Source organism: Rattus norvegicus, chromosome 6 (assembly GCF_021556685.1).
Source record: "Rattus norvegicus strain SHRSP/BbbUtx chromosome 6, alternate assembly SHRSP_T2T, whole genome shotgun sequence".
NCBI lineage: Eukaryota > Metazoa > Chordata > Mammalia > Rodentia > Muridae > Rattus > Rattus norvegicus.
The window spans coordinates 111827208-111849638 of NC_141539.1; the positions used below are offsets into that span (position 1 = coordinate 111827208).

At 47.9% G+C, this 22431-nt stretch overlaps 1 protein-coding gene across 6 annotated transcripts in view; it reads left to right on the forward strand.

Moving 5' to 3' along the window:
* The first annotated feature begins 2579 nt into the window (after positions 1-2579).
* The window catches only part of Ift43 (intraflagellar transport 43), a 76466-nt gene continuing 56614 nt past the window's right edge, over positions 2580-22431 (forward strand). For 2 of the 6 annotated variants that reach the window (XM_087552872.1, XM_087552874.1), the window contains exons 1-3: positions 2589-2664; positions 4965-5057; positions 6868-6906. In XM_087552872.1, the coding sequence (XP_087408998.1) occupies positions 2611-2664; positions 4965-5057; positions 6868-6906 (186 nt within the window). In that variant the 5' untranslated portion in view covers positions 2589-2610. Of the gene's footprint in view, positions 2690-4964; positions 5058-6867; positions 6907-22431 lie in introns of all 6 variants that reach the window. The other 4 variants (XM_087552873.1, XM_087552875.1, NM_001134525.2 and 1 more) reach the window with 3 other exon arrangements.

The following is a 22431-nucleotide window of genomic DNA, read 5'->3' on the forward strand; positions in this document are numbered from 1 at the left end:
GCAGCTGCTGCTGGGGTAAATGATGGCACTTTCCGGAAGGCCGAGGGTGCCCTCTGGCGAGGCAGGGCCGCCAGTGACAGAAGCTTGGAGGCAAGCAACACCAGATCCTGCGATCACGTCCCGACCCCACGCGCCAGCCGCTCCCCATCCAGTGCGGCTGAGCACTTGGCCCCAACCCGTTTCCCAGGAGGGTTTTTTAGGTCTTTTTCTCTCTTGAGCAGCATCAGTTAGGCCAGACCCAGGCCGGGCTGCCCACGTTCTTCCAAGTCTCCTGGACCCTTTCTGAGAGGCCTCCTGGCTCCAACGTCCCAAATGGAGAGATGTTAATGTGTTATTTTACAATTGAAGAAACTGAGAATAGTTGTGTTTTCAAGGCCACACTGCATGTGGGTAATGGAGATGTCAACCACAGGCTGTCTAATCTGGAAGGGCATTATTTTAACTTGGGCTACCTTGAGGAAACCTAGGTGTGGAGAAACCTTAAAAGAGATTTCTTGGTCACACAGCTCTGAGCTGTCTGTCTGTCTGTCTGTCTGTCTGTCGTGTGTGTGTGTGTGTGTGTGTGTGTGTGTGTGTGTGCCCATATGTGGGTATGTGAACTTGTGTGCTGGTAACCTTGGAAATCAGAGAAGGGCAGCAGCCATTCCTCTGGAGCTGGAGTTGCAGAAGATTGTGAGTCACCCAGCATAGGTACCTGAAATCCAGCCCCTGTCTTCTGCAAGAGCCATGTGTGCTCTTAATTGCTGGCCCTGAGGGATAGCCTTGGCATTTGTTACATGCCCTGCACTGTTCTAGGTGCCGAGGATAAGACACTGAACAAACTTTTATGGAATTTGCATTTCAGAATGGGAAGAGAGTCAAAAACACTAAGGGCATATGTAAATTCATGGGGCGGGATGAAGCAGGGGAGGGGGAGGAGAGTGGCCCTTGGGGGGGTAGGGGGCAGGAGGTTGTGTTGAAATTTAAAATGGGTGAGCCTAGAGACTGGGTCTCTTGGGCTAACTCTTTACAACATGGGAGGGAGAGCTATTGAAGGAATTCTCTATACACCATTTCTCCCACTCCAGTGTCTTGACAGCAGCTATGTTTTTAAACTCACTTCTCAAGCAATTCAAGTAAGATTTGCCAGCCCCTGCTTGCTGAGGTTTCTCCATGCCCAGGGTGGTACCATTCACCCTTTGTTTTCTCAGAGTCCGGGTAGAAGTGGGCGGGAGTTTACAAGAAGTTGAAAAATTCAAACATTAATCCCTTCTTGCACAGTCGGTGCCAAGGAAGAAGGAACAAGGGAATAGTTGGTGCCTATATTGAAGCTGGCTTAGATTTTTGGCACTGATTGTTCTGTCTGATTAAAATCTAACAAAATATTCTCACCGAGAAGCCAGTAAGGATCTCAGAAGGAAACTGAGGTCAAGCAAGGCTGGGCTGAGAAATCAATTCTTCCAACTCGCAGGCCGGCGTCATTGGGCATGAAAATGCTTGGCCTTGCTCAGTAAAAGGGGCACTGAAACCTTGAGTTGAATGTCACTTGCTGGGTACTTCAGCAATGCTTGTCATTAAGCTTTAGGTGCAGCCCTCCCAGTGCTTCTTGAACTGTGGAGATCCACATTCCATTTTCTGTGAGTCCTAGTGAGCAGTGCCAAGAACTGGCCGGAGATGTTGACTTAGGGATTTTATGTAGAATGAATCAATGAAGACTCAACATGACTACCCCCTAGGCTGTCTGTGGGCTATCTCCTGCAGGCCTAGGAGGATGGCTGGGAACCACTACGTGCTGGAAGTCACTGCAGTAACATGTGGTGTTACAAAGGCTGTCCCGGCACTTGGGACTGGAGTCATTTTCCTCTGTCTGTCTGTCTTGCTGGTAAGATGAGTCATTGCTACCCACTTTGTGGGGTTGTTCAGATTAAGTTAGAACCCCAATATTATACCCTCTTTTCTATTTCTATTGAAATGGAGTCTCACTGTGTTGCCAAGACTGGAGTCCCATTCCTAGTCATAAGTAGTCCATTGGCTTCATCCTCCTAAGTAACAAGCTGGGATTATGGCCCCTGTCACATCGAACTAATTTTTCTTGCCTCTAACACCCAAGTTCTGGAATTACAGGCGTGCATCACCATGTATGACTGCTTTCAATAAACCTCTTGAAGGCAGAAATCACACACACTGATTTTTTGCAAGTCATTGTAAATGTGTAAACTATTTATTACATTGGTGCTCATCCATCAAATGGAAATAACACCGCACGTCTATCCTTGAACAGTAACTCTGAAGGCCTCTGTCAATTGTGAATGTGAGGGCTCAGAATAATCACTGAGAGCAGTGCTTCCACTCACAACCGTGTTTAATCAGAGTTACGAATCTAGGCAGTCCCCAGGGCTAACCTCTCTGCAGCAACCTTAGAGAGGATCTTGCTAGTTGGCGATTTGTTTTGTTTTCTCCGAAGTCCAGCAAAGTTAGTGTAGGAAAGATCTGGTTTCAATTGGAAGGTGACACACAGGACCTAGGAATTGTGAGGCGGACTCTTTAAGGACTGGGATGGAAGGGCGGGGTCGTTGTTAGGGACGCGGCGGAGACGGCTGTTTCCAGGAAGTGACATCAGCGGCCGCGGTGATGGACGATTTACTGGATCTGGGAGAGGAGAAACGTCGCAGCTCGGCCACCTCCGTGAGGAGCGATGCTGGGGGCTGGGGTCCGGTTTGGCGGGTGGGACAAGTGGCCCGGCTCTCTGAGAAGCCCAGAGTCGGGACAGACCCTGGCCCAATTGCCCGAGTGCGAATTCCACCTTAACGGAGGGTCTGACCCCGCTCCGACCACGCCCGCTCCCGCCCTGGAGTTTTCTCTAGGGCAGTCTAGTCCCGGAAGTTCTGAAAGAGACTGAGAAGAGAGCTGGCTGGAGATGTCCTTTCCTCATGCTCTCTAATCTCTGCTCCCCCTCCAGGATTGGAAATCAATACTCCATTTTATTATGTGTAGGGGGTTGGGGATGGGGAGAGTAACTAGGTGACAGAACTGTTGATGGACCAGAATACACCTAGCCTCGACTTCCATGCTAGTGTTGCTGTGCAGATGAAATGGGGCGATCCATGGAAAGCATTTGCAGCAGTTCGTTGACCTTCCTGTTGTTTCCTCCCAGCCTATGACCGGCGTTTAGCCAGCAAATAATAGAACTTGATTAAAGACCCACATTCAGTGTTGTCTTACTGTCACAGTTCCCCCACCAGGTCTCGGTGCCCACCAGGTCTCGGTGCCCACCAGGTCTGGATAGCCTTTAGAGTTGGTTGAAACCACTGAAGAATTGGGCCGCCTGTCAAGTCCTTAGTTTCTGATGTAAAATCTCAGGTGCCCCGAAGGGCCTTGGTACCATCTTATGCCCTCCAAGGTTCTAGAGAGGCACCTGTTGGAGGGAGATAAAGGGGCAGAAGTTAATAGAGCAGGGTTTTTAAAAAGCTACGGGCATTAGGCCACCAAGTCTTTCTGATACACGAACCTTTTTGGTACCTGGGATGTGAATGTAGTGACTATTTCATTCTTTCCACAAATATGTAGTGAGCCCTGCTGTGGATCAGGCGCTGTTCTGGGCACTGGAGAGATAGATAGCAGAGAACAGACCACCGGCCTTTGCTCTAGTTGAGGGGGAGAAGGATAAGGGGGAAAAGACAATAAAAAGTCTGCCCTTAAAATACATGACCTCAGGTTTTCTATGTGTCAATTTTACAGGGTCTTCAAATAGTCTCAAACATTAACGGCTGATAGAGAAATCGCTTGTCAAGGACATTTACAGACAGGATCATTTTTGTTCAGGGTAACTACTGTAGAATCAGATACTTGGACAAACAAAAGAGGGTATCTTTCTAGAGAAAGATATGAACTGTATCATCAGAAAAATTATTCCCGTCACCCTTGAAACTTCAAAAGATCGGCCTTGTAACTTGAAGAGTTGATGGTTGCAATTGGATGGCCAGATTCCACTTTAGTGATTTCTGTCTGTTTAATGTGGTTCTCCGGAAACCCTAGTCTCCCTTCTTAGAACACTTAGCACCAGGCTTTCAGTGGGGTGCTTTGGGGATGTGGGATGAACATAGGATTTAAATTCGAACATTACTTAATCACCGTCCTGGCTTCCATCGGTCTCAGTCTTTGTCCATAGCATCTTGAGACTGGAGCACAGCCCCGGCAATGAGACCTGAAGATGTTATGCTGGTGCTGGTTTTGTTTTGTTTTAAATGATTGCACAGATACTCTTCAGCACCCATCAGTGTGCCTCAGAGTTTCCTTTTGTTCTGGGGAGTGTTGGCAACAGAGGCCCGACCCACTTGGAGGGCCTGGGGACACCTGCAAATGTTTCGTCTGTTGACTCAGAATCCTGAGGTGCTCACTTATAGCTGCCAAGGCTGCTGTCTCAGCATTCCTGTGGTAGAGCTCCCTCCATGCCTGTAGATGCAGATCTAACCAGCAGAGCAAGAGGTGTCTGGATTACTAGGCTGCCATAGAATTGAGGAACTCTCTCTTAAAGCCTGTTAGCTGCCTCAAGTCTAGGAACGTGGGAGCCTTTACCACCTGCTCTGGGCTATATGACTTGAGGTCACTGCCCAGGCTAGCTGCATTTCTGTTTGTCATCGACAGAACAGGACAGAACAGTGACTTTGTTTTTGCAGTAACTGTGGCTGTTGAAAATCTCACGATCAATAACCTGTATGTTTCCTATTCTACCAAGTAGATCTAACTTGGGTACTTTCTCATAAAGGTTTAGAGAATTCTCTATGAATATTTCCACTTGATATATTCATATATCATACACACACACACACACACACACACACACACACACACACACACACACACACACGTTACTCAGATCCTGTTCTCTGCTATCCCGTAAAAGCCCAGTCCTGGCTTACTGTATGTCATACCCACAGGGCCTCAGGTGACACTGGGTCAGCTGTACTCTCCGTCTCTCCTTTCAGGGGGCCAAGATGGGACGCCGAGCTCAACAGGAGTCGACTCAGGCTGAGAATTATCTCAACAGCAAGAATTCTTCATTGACTCAGACCGGAGAGGTGAGTGTTACAGAGACGTGAAACAGGAAGTCGTGGATACATGCATGCTCTTCAGGAATAAACAAACCCTTAGCGAGCAGGGCTGTGGCATCCTATATTTGTTTGGAACGCCAGTCTTTCCATGCATGTGTCTCGACTTGGATGTTCTCTTTGAGGACATTTTTCCTACTGGGAACATCTTTCCTTTGAGGCTATACTGGCTTCTGGACTTTTTTTTTTTTTTCATATTCATAGTATCAAATTTTTTTTTTAAGGACAGGGTCTCAGGTGACTGGTGTGGAACTCACTGAGTAGCTGAGGATGACCTTGAATTACTGAATCTCCTGCCTCTACCTCATGAGTATTTGCTCTGTCGTTTGTAGGTACTAGGTTCAGGCTTGGGGCTTTGTGCGTGCCAGGCAAGCACTCTATCTCCCTGAGTACAGCCTCAGCTCTCGAGCGCTCTGTAGAGCCGTCTGAAGCGAGGCACTGGAAAGCTGCCCAGGAAGGTGCACTGGCTGAAAGGTCGGACCACACAGCTGGAGGTCTCCTCCAGTTCCCAGCAGGGAGGCTGCTTCTTCCTTCTGCAAACTTTCCCAAGAGGCCTCAACCACAGGGGAATGATCTGGCTTCTTTACAAAGGGTGGCAAATCCATGAACAGTACTATTGGGGTTCACTCAGCCCTCTTCCTTTGTGTAGTCTTTGTCTTTCCAGAGTCTCCCTGACCCCCCTAGGCTGTCTTCTTAGGGCTACCGCCTCCTGCTTTTGCAGCATCCACCTGCCTTAGGGCAGGCCAGGTTATTTGCTGACTGTGGTCCTCCATGCCTCTGTGCTCCAGTAGAAGTGAGTCAGCAGACAGTAGGAAACCTGGCTTCTTGGCAGTCGTCTCACTCAACAGTTTACAGTGGCTGAGAAAGCGGGTGCCGAGAAGCCTGGCAGACCACGCAGATGCACATAAAACAGACACACTGCACTCACGGATCACATAAGTGGGCGTCAGGAACGATGTCCCTGTTTTCTGAAGCTCTTTAGGTGGCCCTGCCCATATATCTCTCATTTTCCCTCTTGCTATAGAAGAACGGGTATGAGGAGTTATGATTGTAACCTCAATGCCAACACATGAAATCTGGCCGCTGACCCTTCCCTCGTCAGCAGGAAGACCCTCAATCTGGAGGGTATTGGGCCTGAAGGTCACATGACCACTGTAAAGGGATTACTGGTACCTCATCAGAGCTGGCAGATGCTGGCCGGATGCAGTTCAGCACGACCTGGCCTTCTAAGATGCTGACAGTCTGTGTGTGCGGACAGGCGTGTGTGTGTGTGTCTAATGCACAACTATTGCTGATCTGGTTCTCAGCATTTTTTCTGAGAGTCCCCCTGGAAGCGGGGACAGCAGGATTCTGGAAGGCCACCCTCCTCTTCCTGTGTCAATGGGGTTTGAAGCTGCCTGGGCCGCCTCCCTAGGACCAGATACTTGCTGGGCTGTGTGAGACTTTCTGGCCGTTTCTTTCTAAAATTAGATCCAGGACGTGTGCCCATTTACACCCAGCTCTGAGTGCACTGCACGGCGTGTTTTTGTTTTTATCTCCTCGTTAGCTTTATTCGGTGGAGATATCCCTGGAAATGTGGGCGAGGCACCTGGGGACTGCCAAGCCGCTGTTAGAGTTATAGAGGAATTAGTTTTGTATAAATAGTTATTTTACAGTGAGGCGGCGGAGTTGGGACTCGGAAGAAGGTAGCAGAGAGACACAGGGCTTGCCATTGGCTCTTCTAATCGCTTGGATCTTCAATCCGCTAATCTCCGGAATCCTCCGTGTTGTCATTTGTCAGATGGTGACCATGGAGCCATTAGATGAATGTGAGGATCAGGTGAGCTCTGCATGTAAGCACTCTGGTAAACTAAATGGCACCGTGGAAGCTCCCGTTCAGTCAGCACGTTAGGGGTGAATGAGCCTTTACTCGCTGCTGTTCCTGTTGAAGAGGAGCAGCGGGTGGTTAGGCCCCATGTGGCGGCACATCCAGCCCTTGGCTCCTTCCACCATGGGTCCTGGGGATTGGATTTGGGTTCCCAGGCCTGTACAGCAAGCACTTTAATCTACGGAGGCTTCTTGCCAGAGCTATTGTGTTTGATTTATACACTTAAACTTTAAAAAAAAATTGGCCAATACTTATACAATTGAGAAACTTGATGTAAAAACTGAGATTTGGGGGTTCCCAGGAAAATCAGAAGTTCTTCCCAGTGAGACCAGTAGGCTGGCATTTCTGTGTGGCAGGAGTTAGCCAGGATACTGGTGCTGGCTTTTTATAGGTGACTAGACCTGTCCAAGTCACTGCCATTTGTCTGCCTGTCTTTCTGTGTGTAGTGCTGGGGATGGAACCCAGGGCTTTGCATGTGTTAGACAAGTGCTTTCTACTGAGCAATGCCCCAGTGCTTTTCCTTCTCTTCTTTCCTTCCTTCCTTCCTTCCTTCCTCCCTCCCTCTCTCCCTCCCTCTCTCTCTTTCTTTCTTTCTTTCTTTTCTTTTCTTTTCTTTTCTTTTCTTTTTTTTTTTTTTTCCGGAGCTGGGGCCCGAACCCAGGGCCTTGCACTTGCTAGGCAAGCGCTCTACCACTGAGCTAAATCCCCAACCCAGTTGTTTTTTTTTTTAAAGATTTATTTTATTTATATGAGTACACTGTAGCTGTCTTCAGACACACCAGAAGAGGACATCAGATCCCATTACAGATGGTTGTGAACCACCATGTGGTTGCTGGGGATTTGAACTCAGGATCTCTGGAAGAGCAGTCAGTGCTCTTAACCACTGAGCCATCTCTCCAGCCCCCTTTCTTTCTTTCTTTAATGAAATGATCTCACTAACTTGCCCAGGATGACCCTGAACTTGCTATTGTCTTGCTTTAGCCCCTGAATAGCTAGAATTATAAGCATGTGCTCCTGTTTCCAGCTTGTATCCACTGCTGCTACATTCTCCTCTGCCGCCTTTCTTCTTTGGTTTTGTGCTATGGGGTTTCTCTGCATAGCCCAGGCTGGAACTCATTCTGTAGCCCTGGCTGTTCTGGAACTCAGAGCTCTGCCTGCCTCTGCCTCCCCAGTGCTGGGGTTAAAGGGGTGCGCCACTGCACCCCGTCATTTCTTACACTTTGTTTTCTGGCTCCTTTGTTTTTGAGACAGTTTTGCTTTGAAGCTCAGGTTGGCCTTAAACTTCATGACCTTTCTGTCTCAGCCTCTCTCGTGCTGGGATTGCAGTGTGAGCCTCTGTGCCTGGTCACATCTCACTTTAATGCCCTAGGAGACTTTGTTGGTCTGCATGGTGCACACTTCCTCCTGAGTTTCGAGCTTGTGTTGTTTGGGGATGCTTTCCAGGCATCCCTTTGCATCCATTCGTGCTGAATCTGGCTACATCGACCACGCCTTCCTCTGGCCTAACTGAAGTAGGGTGGCCTTTGGAGGAGTTCCTGGAGGACCGAGGGGTGTGCTCACTGGGCGTGTCCTGCATCATCCTAGTTCCCTGCTGTGCTGTTGGGAGCTTGTGGCTTTAGTTCTCACGGTTTCGAGCTGGTTCAGGGGTCGGATCTGCCTTCTAGGCAGGAAGAGTCCAGGGCGTATCCCCTGGCTGTCCCCTTTTGATCAGGAAATGGTAACCAGAGGACTCAGAGTATCTGACTAGCTGTATTTTATTGCTCAGCACACGGTTTTACAACTGTCCTAGCTTTCAGAAGACCTTTATTTTTACTTTCCGTTTTGTTTTTTTGAGATAGAGTTTCTCTGTATAGGTCTGGCTGCCCTGGAAACTCGATCTGTAGATCAGGCCTCAAACTCACTGAGATCCCCCTGCCTCTGATTCCTGAGTGCTGGCATTCAAGGCGTTCACCACCACTGCCTAGCTCCCGAGGGCTTTAGTGCAGACACTTGTTGGGTTTATGGTTCCTACTCTGAGTATTAGGGGGTTTATCTGGGAGTTTGGTGTTTCTTGGTGCGTGGGGACAAATGGCTGTGGAGTGGGCTGTTTCTAGCCGACCTGATGGTGCTGGGAGGCAACTCAGCCAGGGAGATGCTCATCCTGGATATTGGTTTCTTCATGGTTGTTGTGATAAAACTTCATGGCCAAAGCAGCTTATGGAGGAAGGGTTTATTGGGGCTTCCGGTCTGAGAGGAATATGCGTTCATCACTATCTTGGTGGACAGCCTGGTGATAGACAGGCAAGCCTGGGGCTGGAGCATCAGTTGAGAGTTCACATTTAAAAAGGTTTTTTTTTAGATTATAATTACATCATTTCCCCCTTCCTTTTTCTCTCTCCAGACCCTTGCACCTTCCCCAGGGTCTTACCTTCTGAGGAGGCCAAAGGGGGAGGGGTAACATGAGTCTTTTGCAGCCTCAAAGCCTACTTCCCGTGACACAGCTCCTGTGAGCCCGAGATCTGTGTTAGATCCCCTGCACCCACATAAAAGCCAGGCTGAGGGTGGTGAACCCCAGCACTAGAAGGTGGAGGGAGACAGGAGGGTCCCCGGGGCTCACTGTCAATTGATGAGCCAAGCAGTGAGCCCCAGATTCAGTGAGAGGCCCGGTCTCCAAAACTAAGGCAGGAAGCAGGTCAAGGAACTACACCTGATACCAACATGTGGTCGCCATGAGCATATAGAGACAGATATAGACACTGACAGACAGACAGGGTGGGAGGTATCGATACAAAGTAACTTGATGTTAAAATTAGAATTTTTATTGGCTGGGCATTGGTGGTGCACGTGCATGCCTTTAATCCCAGGATTTGGGAGGCAAAGGCAGGCAGATCTCAGTAAGTTGGAAGCCAGCCTGGTCTACAGAGTGAGTTCCAGGCCAGGGCTACACAGAGAAACCCTGTCTCAAAAACCGGAAAAAAAAATGAATTTATACAAAACTTTTAAATAGACTGGGATAAGAAAGGAAAGAATTCTATTTTTGGCTAACTCCCTTCCCCACATTCCTCTCCAACTCCTTACAGTTGTGTGGGCTCCATGAAAACACTGTCCTGTATCCCATTATGCCTAAGTGAGTGGTCCAGTGAACTCTCCCCCTGGTCATCTTCTCCTGCCATTGTGGTCACCATTCAGAGGCTTCCTCCCGGAGACGTACACGTGGTTCCACTGAAGTGATGGGACCCAGGCCCGCACCGAGAGAGGAAGAGCGGTCTTTTGGTTTATCTGATCATTCTTCAGATTTCAAAGACCACACAACTGCCTGGTTTTCCTGAATTAGCAGGAAGTTAAGCTCTTTTGTCATTTTACTGGCATGGAGTCCATTGGGATTATGCCATATTTTCTCTGCCTGCCTGTCTGTCTGTCTGTCTGAATGACTGACTCTGTGTGTGACTTATGGACTTGTTCACGTGAGCACATGCGGGCCAGAGGTTGAGGTCGATCGGATGTCTTCCTTGTTCACTCCATCTTGTGTTTTTGGGACATGGTCTCTTGTAAACTCTTGCTGGAATTCATGAAATCAGCTAGGCTGCCTGGCCAATAACCCCCCTACCGGGATCTACAGGTCTCCCCTGACTTCCTCATGTTCATAGACGTGAGCCACGCCACTGTACCTGACTTTTATGCTGTGCTGCGGATTGAACCCGGGTCCTTATGCCTGTGTGGCAGGTACTTTATCAACGTAGCCATTGTGGCAGCCCCAGACTTGTGCCTGTTTTTTTAGGGCTGTCCTGAAGATCAAATTGGGCAGTACAAGCATAGTAGGTAACATAGCATCTAGCAATGGGACCTCCAAGAAAGTTGGAGCCCTGAGAAGGCTTAGGACCACCGTGGGGTGGGGTTGGGGGGAGACTTGGATCAGGTGTGTAGTCAGTTCAGTTAGTAAGTGACGTTGTCAGAAATTTAAATTAGGAGAGGGCTTTGCTGGAGGCCCTCTGATTCTACAGTGTGTCTGAGGAGAAGCAGCTGTGAGTTAGAAGTGGGTGTCTGACAAGCCTTTGAGAAAAACCCTGGGCCATCCAGTTATGTTACACTGAGTTTGGGCAAAGGCAGTCTTTAGGGAAAAAAATGCTCCAAGGCTGCTTTAGCCATGAATGCCCCCCCCCACCCCCCATCCCTGCTTATATAAAGTGGCTGTTTCTTTATTTTGTAGATAGAGATCAGAGCCTCTGTGGAAACAGTTGCTACCTGTCTGCTAAGTCTGGGCAGCAACCTGTAAAGCCTGAAGGTACCTCTTAAAGTCAGACTCACCTCAGGACTGGAGAGGCTGGTTAACTCCTCCAGAGCCCTCAGCTAATCTCTGCCCATAGCCAGCTACCCTGCGCCCTCTCCTACCTGCCCTAAGGCTGGTGTGTAGACCTCCCTGTGGAGAAGGGCCTTTAGGGGAGAGCAGAGAGGCCTGAGGTGGGGGATTATCCTGGAGCCTTCTGCAGAGTCAATGAGTCCCTTTGGCGCCCCCCCCCCCCTTATTGGTCTAGCTGTGGGGAGCAGAGTTGGGATCCCAGCCGCTCCTTCTCTCCCCCCATGCCCTCGCCGTTTCTCCCGAGGACACAGAGCTCAAAGTTAGCCAGGAATCCGAGAAATGCTGCTGGACTCATGTTCCCAAATTAGGCCAATTTCCTCATCCCCAGCCACCTCACAAGGCCAGCGCTCCCGTGGCTTTGCATTGCATCCCTCGCCCTCTGCCTGTCCCTGACTGGTCTGCCAGCAGGGTAGCTATTTTCAGCCCGAGAGGGTTATCTACTGACCCTTTTTGGTGACATTTTTCTCCTTTCTCACAAAAATAACCCTCATGATTGGTCACATTTTTCAGCCTTTTTCGTAGCCTCTTCTCCAATCGGCTGGGCTGAATGATGCCTCTAATAACGTTGCCAAGCAGGGATGCAGGGAATTTGATGTGGAGCTGTTCACAAGGAATGTGTTCTCCGCACTTCATATTTATGTCATGCCTTGGATGCCTGGGTTTCGGCTCTCCCTCTGGGTGGGCAGATGTGCATCACTGACCCATCCCCGAGTCTGGCTGCCATGTGGGCGGGAGTGTCATGTCAGGGGAAAGCTCATGACTCAGAATCAGCATCTCCATCCTTGGCTCCAGCGTTGGTTCAAAGCTTTCTGGCTGCCTTGGGACAGCACACTGTCTTCTTGGCCTCATCCATGTGCCAGGATGGAGCTTGGTGTTCCCCAAGCTCTTTAACATTCTCTTCCTCATCTGTGTTAAGGTAGCAGTGTACACCAGAGGCTTGGTCCAGTGTGTCAGCAAATCATCTGTTGTCATTATCTGCCTGAGAAGGTGAGGATTGTCGTTCCGCCTCTAATCCCAGCTCTGCCATTTGCTCTGTGTATCTCTGTACAAGTGACTTAACCACGCTAAGCCTGCTTCTACATCTGCCGAGTGGAGATAGTGGTGGTACTTATCTCAGAGGACCCGCTTAACCGGGAGAAAGCACAGTGTCCGGCACATGTAGCCACTGTTGACATTTGTCTGAGTCATGAGAATTAGAACCTGCTATCGATTTTCCGTAAATTTGCAGTTGTGGTCAAGAGTCAGAAGTATTCATATTTCACAGAAGGAACTGATGCTTAGGGCAGCCTCCCCAAAACAAATAAACAAAGCAAGGCAAAATAAAACAAAACACAAGGGCATCTGGATGGGAACTCTTTGGAGTGAGTTTGTCACTGGAGACCCATTTTCTCTCCTCTGTGAACATGCCTGTCCAAACTATTTTCTAGTACTTGTCTACTTTCCAAAGAAAAACCCTCAGCTGTTGATGCATCCTTCAGTAGTTCTGAGGGCGTAAGGAGGAAATGAGGGTGGGAGAGATCTTGCCATTCCAGGGGCCTTGGATAAAAGCTAACATCCATCCATTCATTCACTGATGAAGCTTGAGTGAAAGCTTTCTTTGTGTGCCCAGTCTTGTATATTCATGGTCACTGTCTTCTAGAGCCTGCAGAGAAGTTGTGATAGGCAGAAGTAGAACGAGAGAGAGAGAGAGGCAGACAGACAGACAGACAGACAGACAGACACCAATTGGGAGGCTTTCTCAGTATCAGGAGCACCCAGAAAGACTCTCCAGGAAGAAGCCCAGTTTGAACTGAGATCCAGTTAACACCAGGATAGAAGAGGAGATTTCTCATGGAAAAAGTTGGGCTTTCTGGAGGCAGGGACAGAGTGTGGCAAGTTGGGCTTGTGCTGGGGGTCACCAGTGTCCTTAGATGTGAAACTAACCCAGTTCCTAGTGTACTTTCTCCCCATACTTGTGTCAGACAGTTTAAAAAACCTCTGAGGTGGGCCCAAGAGTCTCACACTGATGTAACACTGAGGTTAGTTTGGCTCCTTTGGAGTAAGTGGACTGCTGGCTCGTGTTCAGAAACCTTTTTTGGCTGGTGAAGATTTTCATGGTAATTGGTGTTGTAATGAGAGCCGACTTCTGTTAGGCAGGGATTCCAAAGTGGGTTCCTCGGAAGCCTTGGCTCCAAATAGCATTCTGTGAGGTAAACAAAATGGAAGTAAGAGAAATAGTTTGAGCCACTGCTGTGTCATCTTGGTCCAGAGGGGGTAGCCTCATAATGGTTCTTCCCTGTGTGTGCCCAGACTCCTGAGGTGTATTAGTTCACACTCAGAAGCCTTTTGAGGTCAGTCTGTATGAGACTCCAGCCTCCCCTCAGAGCTGTCGCCTGTTACAGGGGAGCTGAACTCTTCATTTTACTCTGATTCTCTACCTACTTATCCCTCCCCCAGATGCTGTCATTCCATAGAACAGAGTAGTTAGCATTACTCTCTGCATGTGCGCTCACACACACAGGTAGGTGCATGTGCCCATGCAGAGGCCAAAGGAAGGTGTCAAGTGTCTTCCTTGTCTCTCTATGCCTTTTCCCCTTGAGATAAGGTCTCTTATTGAACCTAAAACTTATTTTGATTTGGCTGGCTTGCCAGTGAGCTCCCAGGTCTGTCTGTGTCTGTCTCCGTCCCCAACATTAGGGCTATAGTCATAGACAGCTGTGCCTGCCTTTGAATACATGAGTTCTGGGGATTCAGACCCCAACAGGCAGCCTTACCCACCGAGCAGTCTCCCTAGTGCTATACCCCTACTCTTTGCTGGTCTGACTAATAGTCTGACTATTAGTCATTCTTTGGGTTCAAGTTGAATATTGGCTCTTAAAAAATATACCCCATGTAAGCTGGTCTCCTCATCACACGTTTATAATGTTCTTTGACTTATCCCCTCTCCCAGTGTATATCTAATTTGTGTAATTATTTAGGCCTGTTCTCCCACCAGTGTAAACTCCAGATGTTTCTGCAATGCTTCCTCTGGCCCTGGAGCTAGTGCTTGCTAGTCTCTCTTGCTAGTTCTGGTTAAAGGAACAGAGAAGTAGAGGAGAGCTTTGTGTTCCATATGGTATGCCAGTTTTGAGATGCCTGCAGGATGCCCAGGATGCTTTGACATGTGAGGCTTTAGTGTGCCAAGCTCTGGTGTCACTAACATTCAGGTGGTGAGTAGAAGCTGTGTTCTCGCTCAGCGAGCGAGGTGGTAGTCTTAGAAAAGAAGAAGCCCCTTGGCAAGCTGAGGAACAGGCAGAAGCCGAGGCACTCCCACAGTTAAAGAACACATAGGTAAGCCACAGTCTACAAGAAGTTGTCGAGTGACAGAGAGGAGAGGGGGAAGCAGGTGTCTGGGGTGGGTGTCAGGAGTGTCAGAAAGTAGGAAAAGGTCAGCCGTGTGCCATACCCCCAAAGAGTACAAGAAGGCAGTCTACTGGCCCAGCAATAGGGACGTTGCTACAGATTCTGGGGAGGAGTCTGTCAGAGGGCTGTGTGTGCCTGGACAAAATCACACGCTAAGTGGGTTCAGTAGGAGCCTTCTGGGAGAATCTAGCAAGTGGATTTTGACATGTATACATTCTCCACCAAATGGGAAGCCACCTCATCGCCATTGGCATCTCTCCCAGTTTCTTTCTTCCCTGCTTGGCCTTCCCTTTTCCTTCCATCTCCCCAGTTTCTCTCATTCTGAAATCCCTTCCTAGATTTCCTTTAACCAGTGGTTATGGAGAATCTCTCCTACTGCGCCCCTCACCGTGTGTGTGTGTGTGTGTGTGTGTGTGTGTGTGTGTGTGTGTGTGTGTGTGTGTGTGATTTTTAAATTAAATTTTATTTATTTTGTAGTGGAGACAGTAGCATGGGTGTCAGAGCATGCATGTAGAGATCAGAGGACAACTTGTGGGAAGCAAATGGATCCTGTATCTCAAACTCAATCATGTCTTCAGGCTCTATAGTGTCTCTAACTCACTGAGTCATTTGCTGAGTCATGTATGTATGTATGTATGTATGTATGTATGTATGTATATATATGTATATATGTGTAAATATACGAATACATATGAGATATTTTAAAATATATTTCTAAGTAGAATTTTATTCATTCACCTTACGTTTAATATGCACTCTCCAATACAAAAACTGCCAAGCTAACATATTCTAGCTGAGAACCACACACTTAGTGATGAGGGTATGGAAATTACAGCAGACTCTAGATCACAGAGGCAGCACAGCCTCTTAGGAGTTAGTGAAGGCCTCAGAAAGGAAGTGACTCTGGTCTGCACAGAGTGAGTGAATAGGAATCAGCTGATGTGGGGAACACTGTCATGTGTTTGAACATAGGCTGTCTTAGCCTTTCGATTGCTATAACGAAACACCATGACAAAAAAGCAAGTTGGGGAGGAAAGGGTTTATTTGGCTTATACTTCTAGATCACTGTTCACCATCAAAGGAACTCAGGACAGGAACTCCAGCAGGGCAGGAACGTGGATGGAGGAGCTGATGCAGAGGCCTCGGACAGGTGCTACTTACTGACTTGCTCCCCATGGTTTGCTCAGCCTGTTTTCTCATGGAACCCAGGACCAACAGCCCAGAGATACCTCCTCCCACAGTGGACTGGGCCCTCCTCCATCAAGCACTTATTAAGAAAATTCTCTACAGACTTGCCTACAGCCTGATCTTACAGATGCATTTTCTCACTCAGTGTTTCCTCCACTCAGATGACACTGGTTTGTGTGTGAAGAGGACATAAGATCAGCCAGCACACAGGCCTTGTGTTCCGTGTAGAGAAGTCGGAGCTTATTCTGTGTGCTGTGGGAATCCACCCAAAGGTGTTGAGGAGAGAAAGATGTTACTGATTTTGTTCTAGGAAAAGAAATCTGGCAGCTATATTGGAGAATAGTCTAGAATGGAGAGAGCGGGTTGGCAGGGAGATTCGTGGATCATAGGAGATGATGTAGCAGAGCCAAGGCCCAGTTCCCCAGCTTCCGGCTTCCTCAGGATGCTTTTACGATTTCTGGTACCCAAATGCAACTCACATAATTAGCTGTAAAAAAATAAACAGAAACTAAACAAACCTCTCCCCTTTTGTACTTAAGGTTTCCTTTTTTAAAAGAACATTTATCAGTGGCAGTGCAGTTTGTGGTAGCGAGGTGTTTCGGGGTGGATATGAACAGTTCCAGAGTCTAACTGGAGTTTGAAAAGCAGCAAGGTCATTGTCACTCAGCTCAGGAAGCTGTGAAGTTACAGGTGGTTTCTAATGAAACTGCTAGTGGACAGGCAGCTGAATGCCTGTGTCAGTGTATTAGCTACTTTCTGTTCCTGTGAGAAAACACTGACTAAAAGAACTTTGGGAAGGAGAAGATCTGTTTCCTCTTTATACTTCCAGGCCATAGTCCATCACTGAGGGAAGTCAGGGCAGGAGCCATGGAGGTACCCTGTTTGCTCTCTCTCTCTCTCTCTCACTCTGGCATTTACCCATTCATGCTCAGCCAACTTTCTTGCATTACCTAGGCTCACCTACTAAGGAATGGTGCCACCCACAGTGGGCAAAACCCTTCTACATCAGTTATCAATCAAGACTCCTACAGACATGGCCACAGGCCAGTCTGATACAAGCAATTCCTCAGCTGAGGTTTCCTTTTCCCAGGTGACTCTGGGCTGTGTCAAGTTGACAATAAAAACTCACCCATTTTTAGTGACAAAGATGGAGAATAAAAGAACTTTGAATAGCATGAGCTCAGAAAACATGTTCTGTAATTGTTTAGAAAAGTTAGTCGGGGTCTAGAGGAGCTTGGAGGAGTAAGGTAGAGGTATATTTTAGTAGAATTTGAAGGAGTTGGCCCTGCTTGAAAGAACTGCAAAAGAAACAGGCTGGGGGTGGGGGAGGAGCCAGGATTTAGGAGAGGCAAGAGGTGAAGAGACTGTAGTGAATGCAGGTTATTAAATCTGTTTAGAAACCATGAGATGCTGACTGCGAGGCCTCCGTGTGAGACCGCTAGGCTGGGCTTCTCATTGTGTGCATGCCAGTAATTCCTGCGGAGCTGGCTGATAGTAAAACACTCATTCAACAATGGTTCGTTAGATGAGAAGGCTCCTGACTAAGGCCAGATGTCATCAGCGCCAGATGGAACATTTCTGGTCACATACTTTTGCCCACTGTAACAGAGTTATGTCCCATCTTTGCTCTCCCATTGGCTTGTGTGTAGCTTTTAATGTTAATTCTTATAACAGCTACTCTAGAAGCTAGAAAATCATTTCTTACGCGACAGCAGTTCCGTGGAGTTACAACTGTGCACGCAGTGTGGGGACCTTGCCTGCAGGGTGAGTCCCTCTGTCCCCATCTTCTTGTGTGCTATCAACAACACGTGCATGTTCTACAGAACACTTTGTTATTTCAGCTTAGGTAGAGCGTTAGGGTTTCCTTGGATGACCAGGTTCCTGTCAGCCATAGTCTCTCCTCAGCCTGGACACTGCCCTCACCGGGCGGTTCTTGTTTTCCAGGTGACTGTCCTGCTTGATTTGTCTGAAAATGTTTTCACTGCATCTTTACTTTTCAAAGATAATTCTCTTTGTATGTAGAATTCTAGACCATGCCTTTTTCTTTTCTTCTTTTTCCACAAGATTGAAAGTATCAGCTAGGCTTAGGGGCACAATTCTCCTTCCCCATCCCAACAACTTGGGAGTCAAAGACAGAAAGATTGATGCAATTATGAGGCTAGCCTGATCTATGAAGCGAGTTTCAGGGTAGCCAAGGCTATGTAGGGAGACCCAGTCTCAAAACCAGCTTGCTGTTCCTCTGGCCGCTAGCCTCCGTTGTGGCTGGGAATGGTGGTTTTGCTTGGGAATCTTTTCTTGTTCCCAGCAGGCAGACACAGAGGCAGGGGATTGGTATTTCAGGGCTAGCCTTGGTCATATTGTGAGCTTGCTCAGCATGTTGGGATGTTTAGTTTTTGCAGCTTGTCTGGGATGTACCTGGATGTCATTTTCCGTACATTTATTGTGTTGGATTTGCTGAATTTTTCTGCAGAGTGATGTTTTAGGTTTTTTTACCAGATTTGGAAATTTTTAGGCCAGGTTTTCCTCTTACAGTTTTTCTCATCCAAGTACCAACCAGGCCAAGCCTGCTTAGCTTCTAAGATCAGAAGCGTTCATGGTGGCGAGGCCATAGACCTAAATGGCTTTCATTCACGTCCTTCTCTCTCCTTGTTCTGGAAACCATGGTAGAGGCTTGCTCTTCTCTCAGATGAGTTACAGTCTTGTTCCCACGAAGCACTGTTAGTTTAGTACCTCCTCTTAGCATCTTTCCTGCTGATCTTTTAAGATCATCTGCCTTTCAGTTTATTTCCACTGCCGTCTTCAAGCTGCTGTTAACCCATTAACTAAACATTTCATTCAGTCAGTTTATATTTCAGTACTAAATTGCTACTTGATTCCCCTCCCCCTCTTTTTTAAAAATGTACATTTTCTTCTTTACACCTAGATTTCCTATCTACTCATTTTTTTTATGACCATCTTTGAGTGTTTTTTCCCTAGATGTATGAGTGAACATTATGGCTATACCTGGTGACTTCAGAGGTCAGAAGCGTGAGGCAGATCTCCTGGAACTGGAGTTTATGGTGAGCTATCATGTGAGTGCTAGGCACTGACCTGGATCCTTTCCTAGAGCAGTTTATGCTCTTAACCACTGAGCCATTTTTCCAGCAACCCCCCCCCCCCAACATATTTATATGTGTTTCTTTAACACCTTTGACTATTAATTCCAACACCTGGGTCATGTGAGGTCAGTGTTTTTCCTAGGCTTTTAAATTCGGCTGTGGGTCATGCATTTCTTTGCCTCACATGTCCAGTAGTTTTTGTTACAATGTGAGTCATTGTGCTGCTACATTGTAGAGACTTGGATTCTGTTCATCTGAGTCTGAACTTTGTTTTAGCAGATAGGGCTTGTGTAGCACTCCGAAAAAATCCGTGCTATGCTGTGCTGTTCTAATAGCAGGAGGCCTTCCGCAGCCTTGTGCCGTTGATCACCAGAGTGAGTGATGCACTCAGCTATGCCTTTGTGACAGTTCCTTGTCACCTAGGAGCAGTGCCATCAGCCCATGTCTTTAGAAAGAATGGAGAGGGGCTGAGGGATGGCTGAGTGTTTTAGAGTGCTGTGGTTTCCAGAGGACTGGAGTTAGGTTCCCATCAGACAGTTCATGATCACCTACAGTGTCAGCCCAGGGATCCAACACCTTCCGATGTACGTGCATGCGTGCGCGCGCGCACACACACACACACACACACACACACACACACACACACACACACACACGGCACCGCATAAATAAATGAAAGAGGAAAGAGTGTGCTTGTGGCATTGAGCCAGTAACATCTTCCAGCACTAGGATAGAAGGAAGTTTTTACATGGGAAAGCCAAGAACAAAGTTACCAGTTTTCACAAAGTAAATTTATTCAGTGTAAAGGACAGTTTATCATGTTGATTTGTGCCTTTATAATTTGAGTAGGTTGAATAGTTCCATTCTTTAATGAAATGAAGGTCAGAGAAGATGGTAATTTTTTAAGACAGGTTTTAGCAAGACTAAAGCTCAACCCATTACTTCTGACCACCCCCCACCCCGCCCCAAACCCCAAACAAAATCTTGCTGTTTGAAATATTGGAGAGTCCATGAAACCTGGGAGTTGGGGAACAATTCTAAAAGTATCCAAAGTCTTGGGAGGATCAGAGGAGCCACTTCTGAAATAAGGGGGTGTGGCCAGACTGAGACATCAGTCATGTCCTTGCTGTGCTGACAGCATTTCCTACCTACTTCTCAGAGCTGAAGCAAGGTAGAAGACTGCAGTGTGCAACCTGATGTTTCCGAGTCACCACTGGGGCATGGTGTGGGAGTGGAGCTGGGTACTCTGGGTCTCACACAGTGGGGCAGCCAGCCCCGGCGATCACTGGCCGCCTCCTACCAGCTACCCCCATCCTCTCTGGGTCTCACACAGTGGGGCAGCCAGCTCAGGGATCCCCCTGGCTCACTCCTTCCAGCCACCCCCACATCTTTTCCATGGTCACCCCTGAGGAACCACACAGGAGCTCAGGTTTCTTCCAGCTTCTGCTCTCAACTTGCTCCAAGTTACTCTCCTCTGGGTTTGGTGGAGGTGGCAAGTCTAGACTGATTAGACAGAGCCACAGAGTCACAGATGCCAGGAGGGGTGACTTTCTAGAGGGCCAGGAATTTACACTCTTCCACACCGTGCACATGCTGGATTAATTTGAACAAATGGAAAAGAGTGAAGAGAATGACAAAAATGTATAGGTTTTGATTTCTGATGAAAGCTGAAAAGAATGTTTATGTTGGCTAAGTGGCAAAATGCCTGGGGAGGGGGGGGAACCGGGCATGTCTTCCTTAGTGTCTGGAAGGTATGTAGACCAGAGAAGAGGGCAAGCGGAGAGCTGGTTTTTGTATGACCCAAGGGGTATAGTTCAGGGATGCTGCCCAAGATGGGCGAATCCAGGGTAAATTATAAGCATAATTTTCAGGGCTGAAATAGGTTCTTGAAAATTGCTGGCAGCCATATCCCAGGAATGACTTAGAGTGGACAGTTTGATGGCTTTCGGGTGTAGTGCCACCAGATCGTTTGGCAGACAGTGTGGCTTCCCGAGCACCACCGTTACATCCCAGTGAGAGAAGAGCTCGAGTTTCTTCTCCTCTCTTTGCGAATCGAGGGAGAGAATTATTAGATTGGGAAAGAACATTTGCAGGGCAGGCCCTGCAGAATCCTACGATGCTGCCAAAACCTTGCCAGCCTCTACCCTGGGCACGAGGGATGCTTCCTCCAAAGCCTGCACCCTGTCACTGCTGCCTTGTGTGTTGCTGTTGAAGCTGTCCTGGTTTATTTTCTGCATCACTTTTTAATCCTGCCTCCATCCTTGATCTTTCCCTCAGTGTAAGCCCAGTGCAAGCAGAGTAGAGGTTAGCCCAAATCACTTACTTACAGGACACTTATGTCATTATTAGGAAACTCTTTGGTTTTGACTCTTGAGGGCTTCTCTTTAATATTCTCAGAATAGGTAGACACAGTGATGGAGTTGTTTCAGCTGCTTGGGTCTAGCCTCGAGTAGAGTAGTTTCAGCTGCTTGGGTCTAGCCTCGAGTGGCCTTGTTTGTGACCATTACATTCAACACCATGTCCTAGTTGGCATGCACATGGCTGTCATGGAGTCTCAGCTGGTTCAGGACAAGTTGTACCATCCTACTAACCTGGCTTTCAGTCCTTGTCCCACCTGCTACAAATGACACTGTTTTAGGCGAGCTAACTTCTGCCTTACTTCCTCGTCTGTGAACTCCGTATTGTAGGAGGCGAGCCTTCCCTGAGTTGAGGCGCAGCAGAGCCACCCCCCCTCACACTGCTCAGCATTATCATGGCCCCTAACCAGTGGATTCTTTCAGTGTGCCCAGATTGGCACACTGGGTCAGTTCCTCATGCTGGTGTCTGATTTTCCCTGTAGCCTGTCTTCTCTGTCTGTGTCCCAGCATCTTCATACCCGCTCACATGGGTCACAAATGTTCCATCTATCATTGATGTGTTTGGCCTAGGTCCCTGCTCCAAGAGTCCAAAATACTATAGTCTACAGCTCCACAAAGTGATGGGATTGTAAAACAGAAGGGATTCTTCTAAAGGAAGGGGACGTCCCTGGTTAGTGGCTGGGCAAAGACCTGGAGCCAGGTTGCTTGGTGTTCATAATGCACATATTCTCAAGGTATTGGTCACCGTGAGTTGGGCATATTTTTATCTAAAAGCACAGCGGGGGTGGGGTGTTGTAGGTCAGTGGTAGAGCTCTTGCTTTGTGTTTGAAACTGGGGGAGGGGTCATTCTCCAGCAAAACAAAACCAAATAAGCAATAAAAACACCTTTCCCCCTCGCTTCCGCCCATGTTGGGGATCACAAGACCTGATGTGTTTGGTGGAAAGTTATTTTCTGGCTGTGGCATTAGGAATTCCTGGCCATTAAGTGGAGAATGTCTCTCTGTGTTCCTGTGAAAGTCAGTTTTCTTCTGAGCAGACACATCGGTGGATAGCTTGCACAATACACCACCTCCACCAGTTCTGTCCTTCTGCTCTTTGTTAACTCGAGCTGCCTACT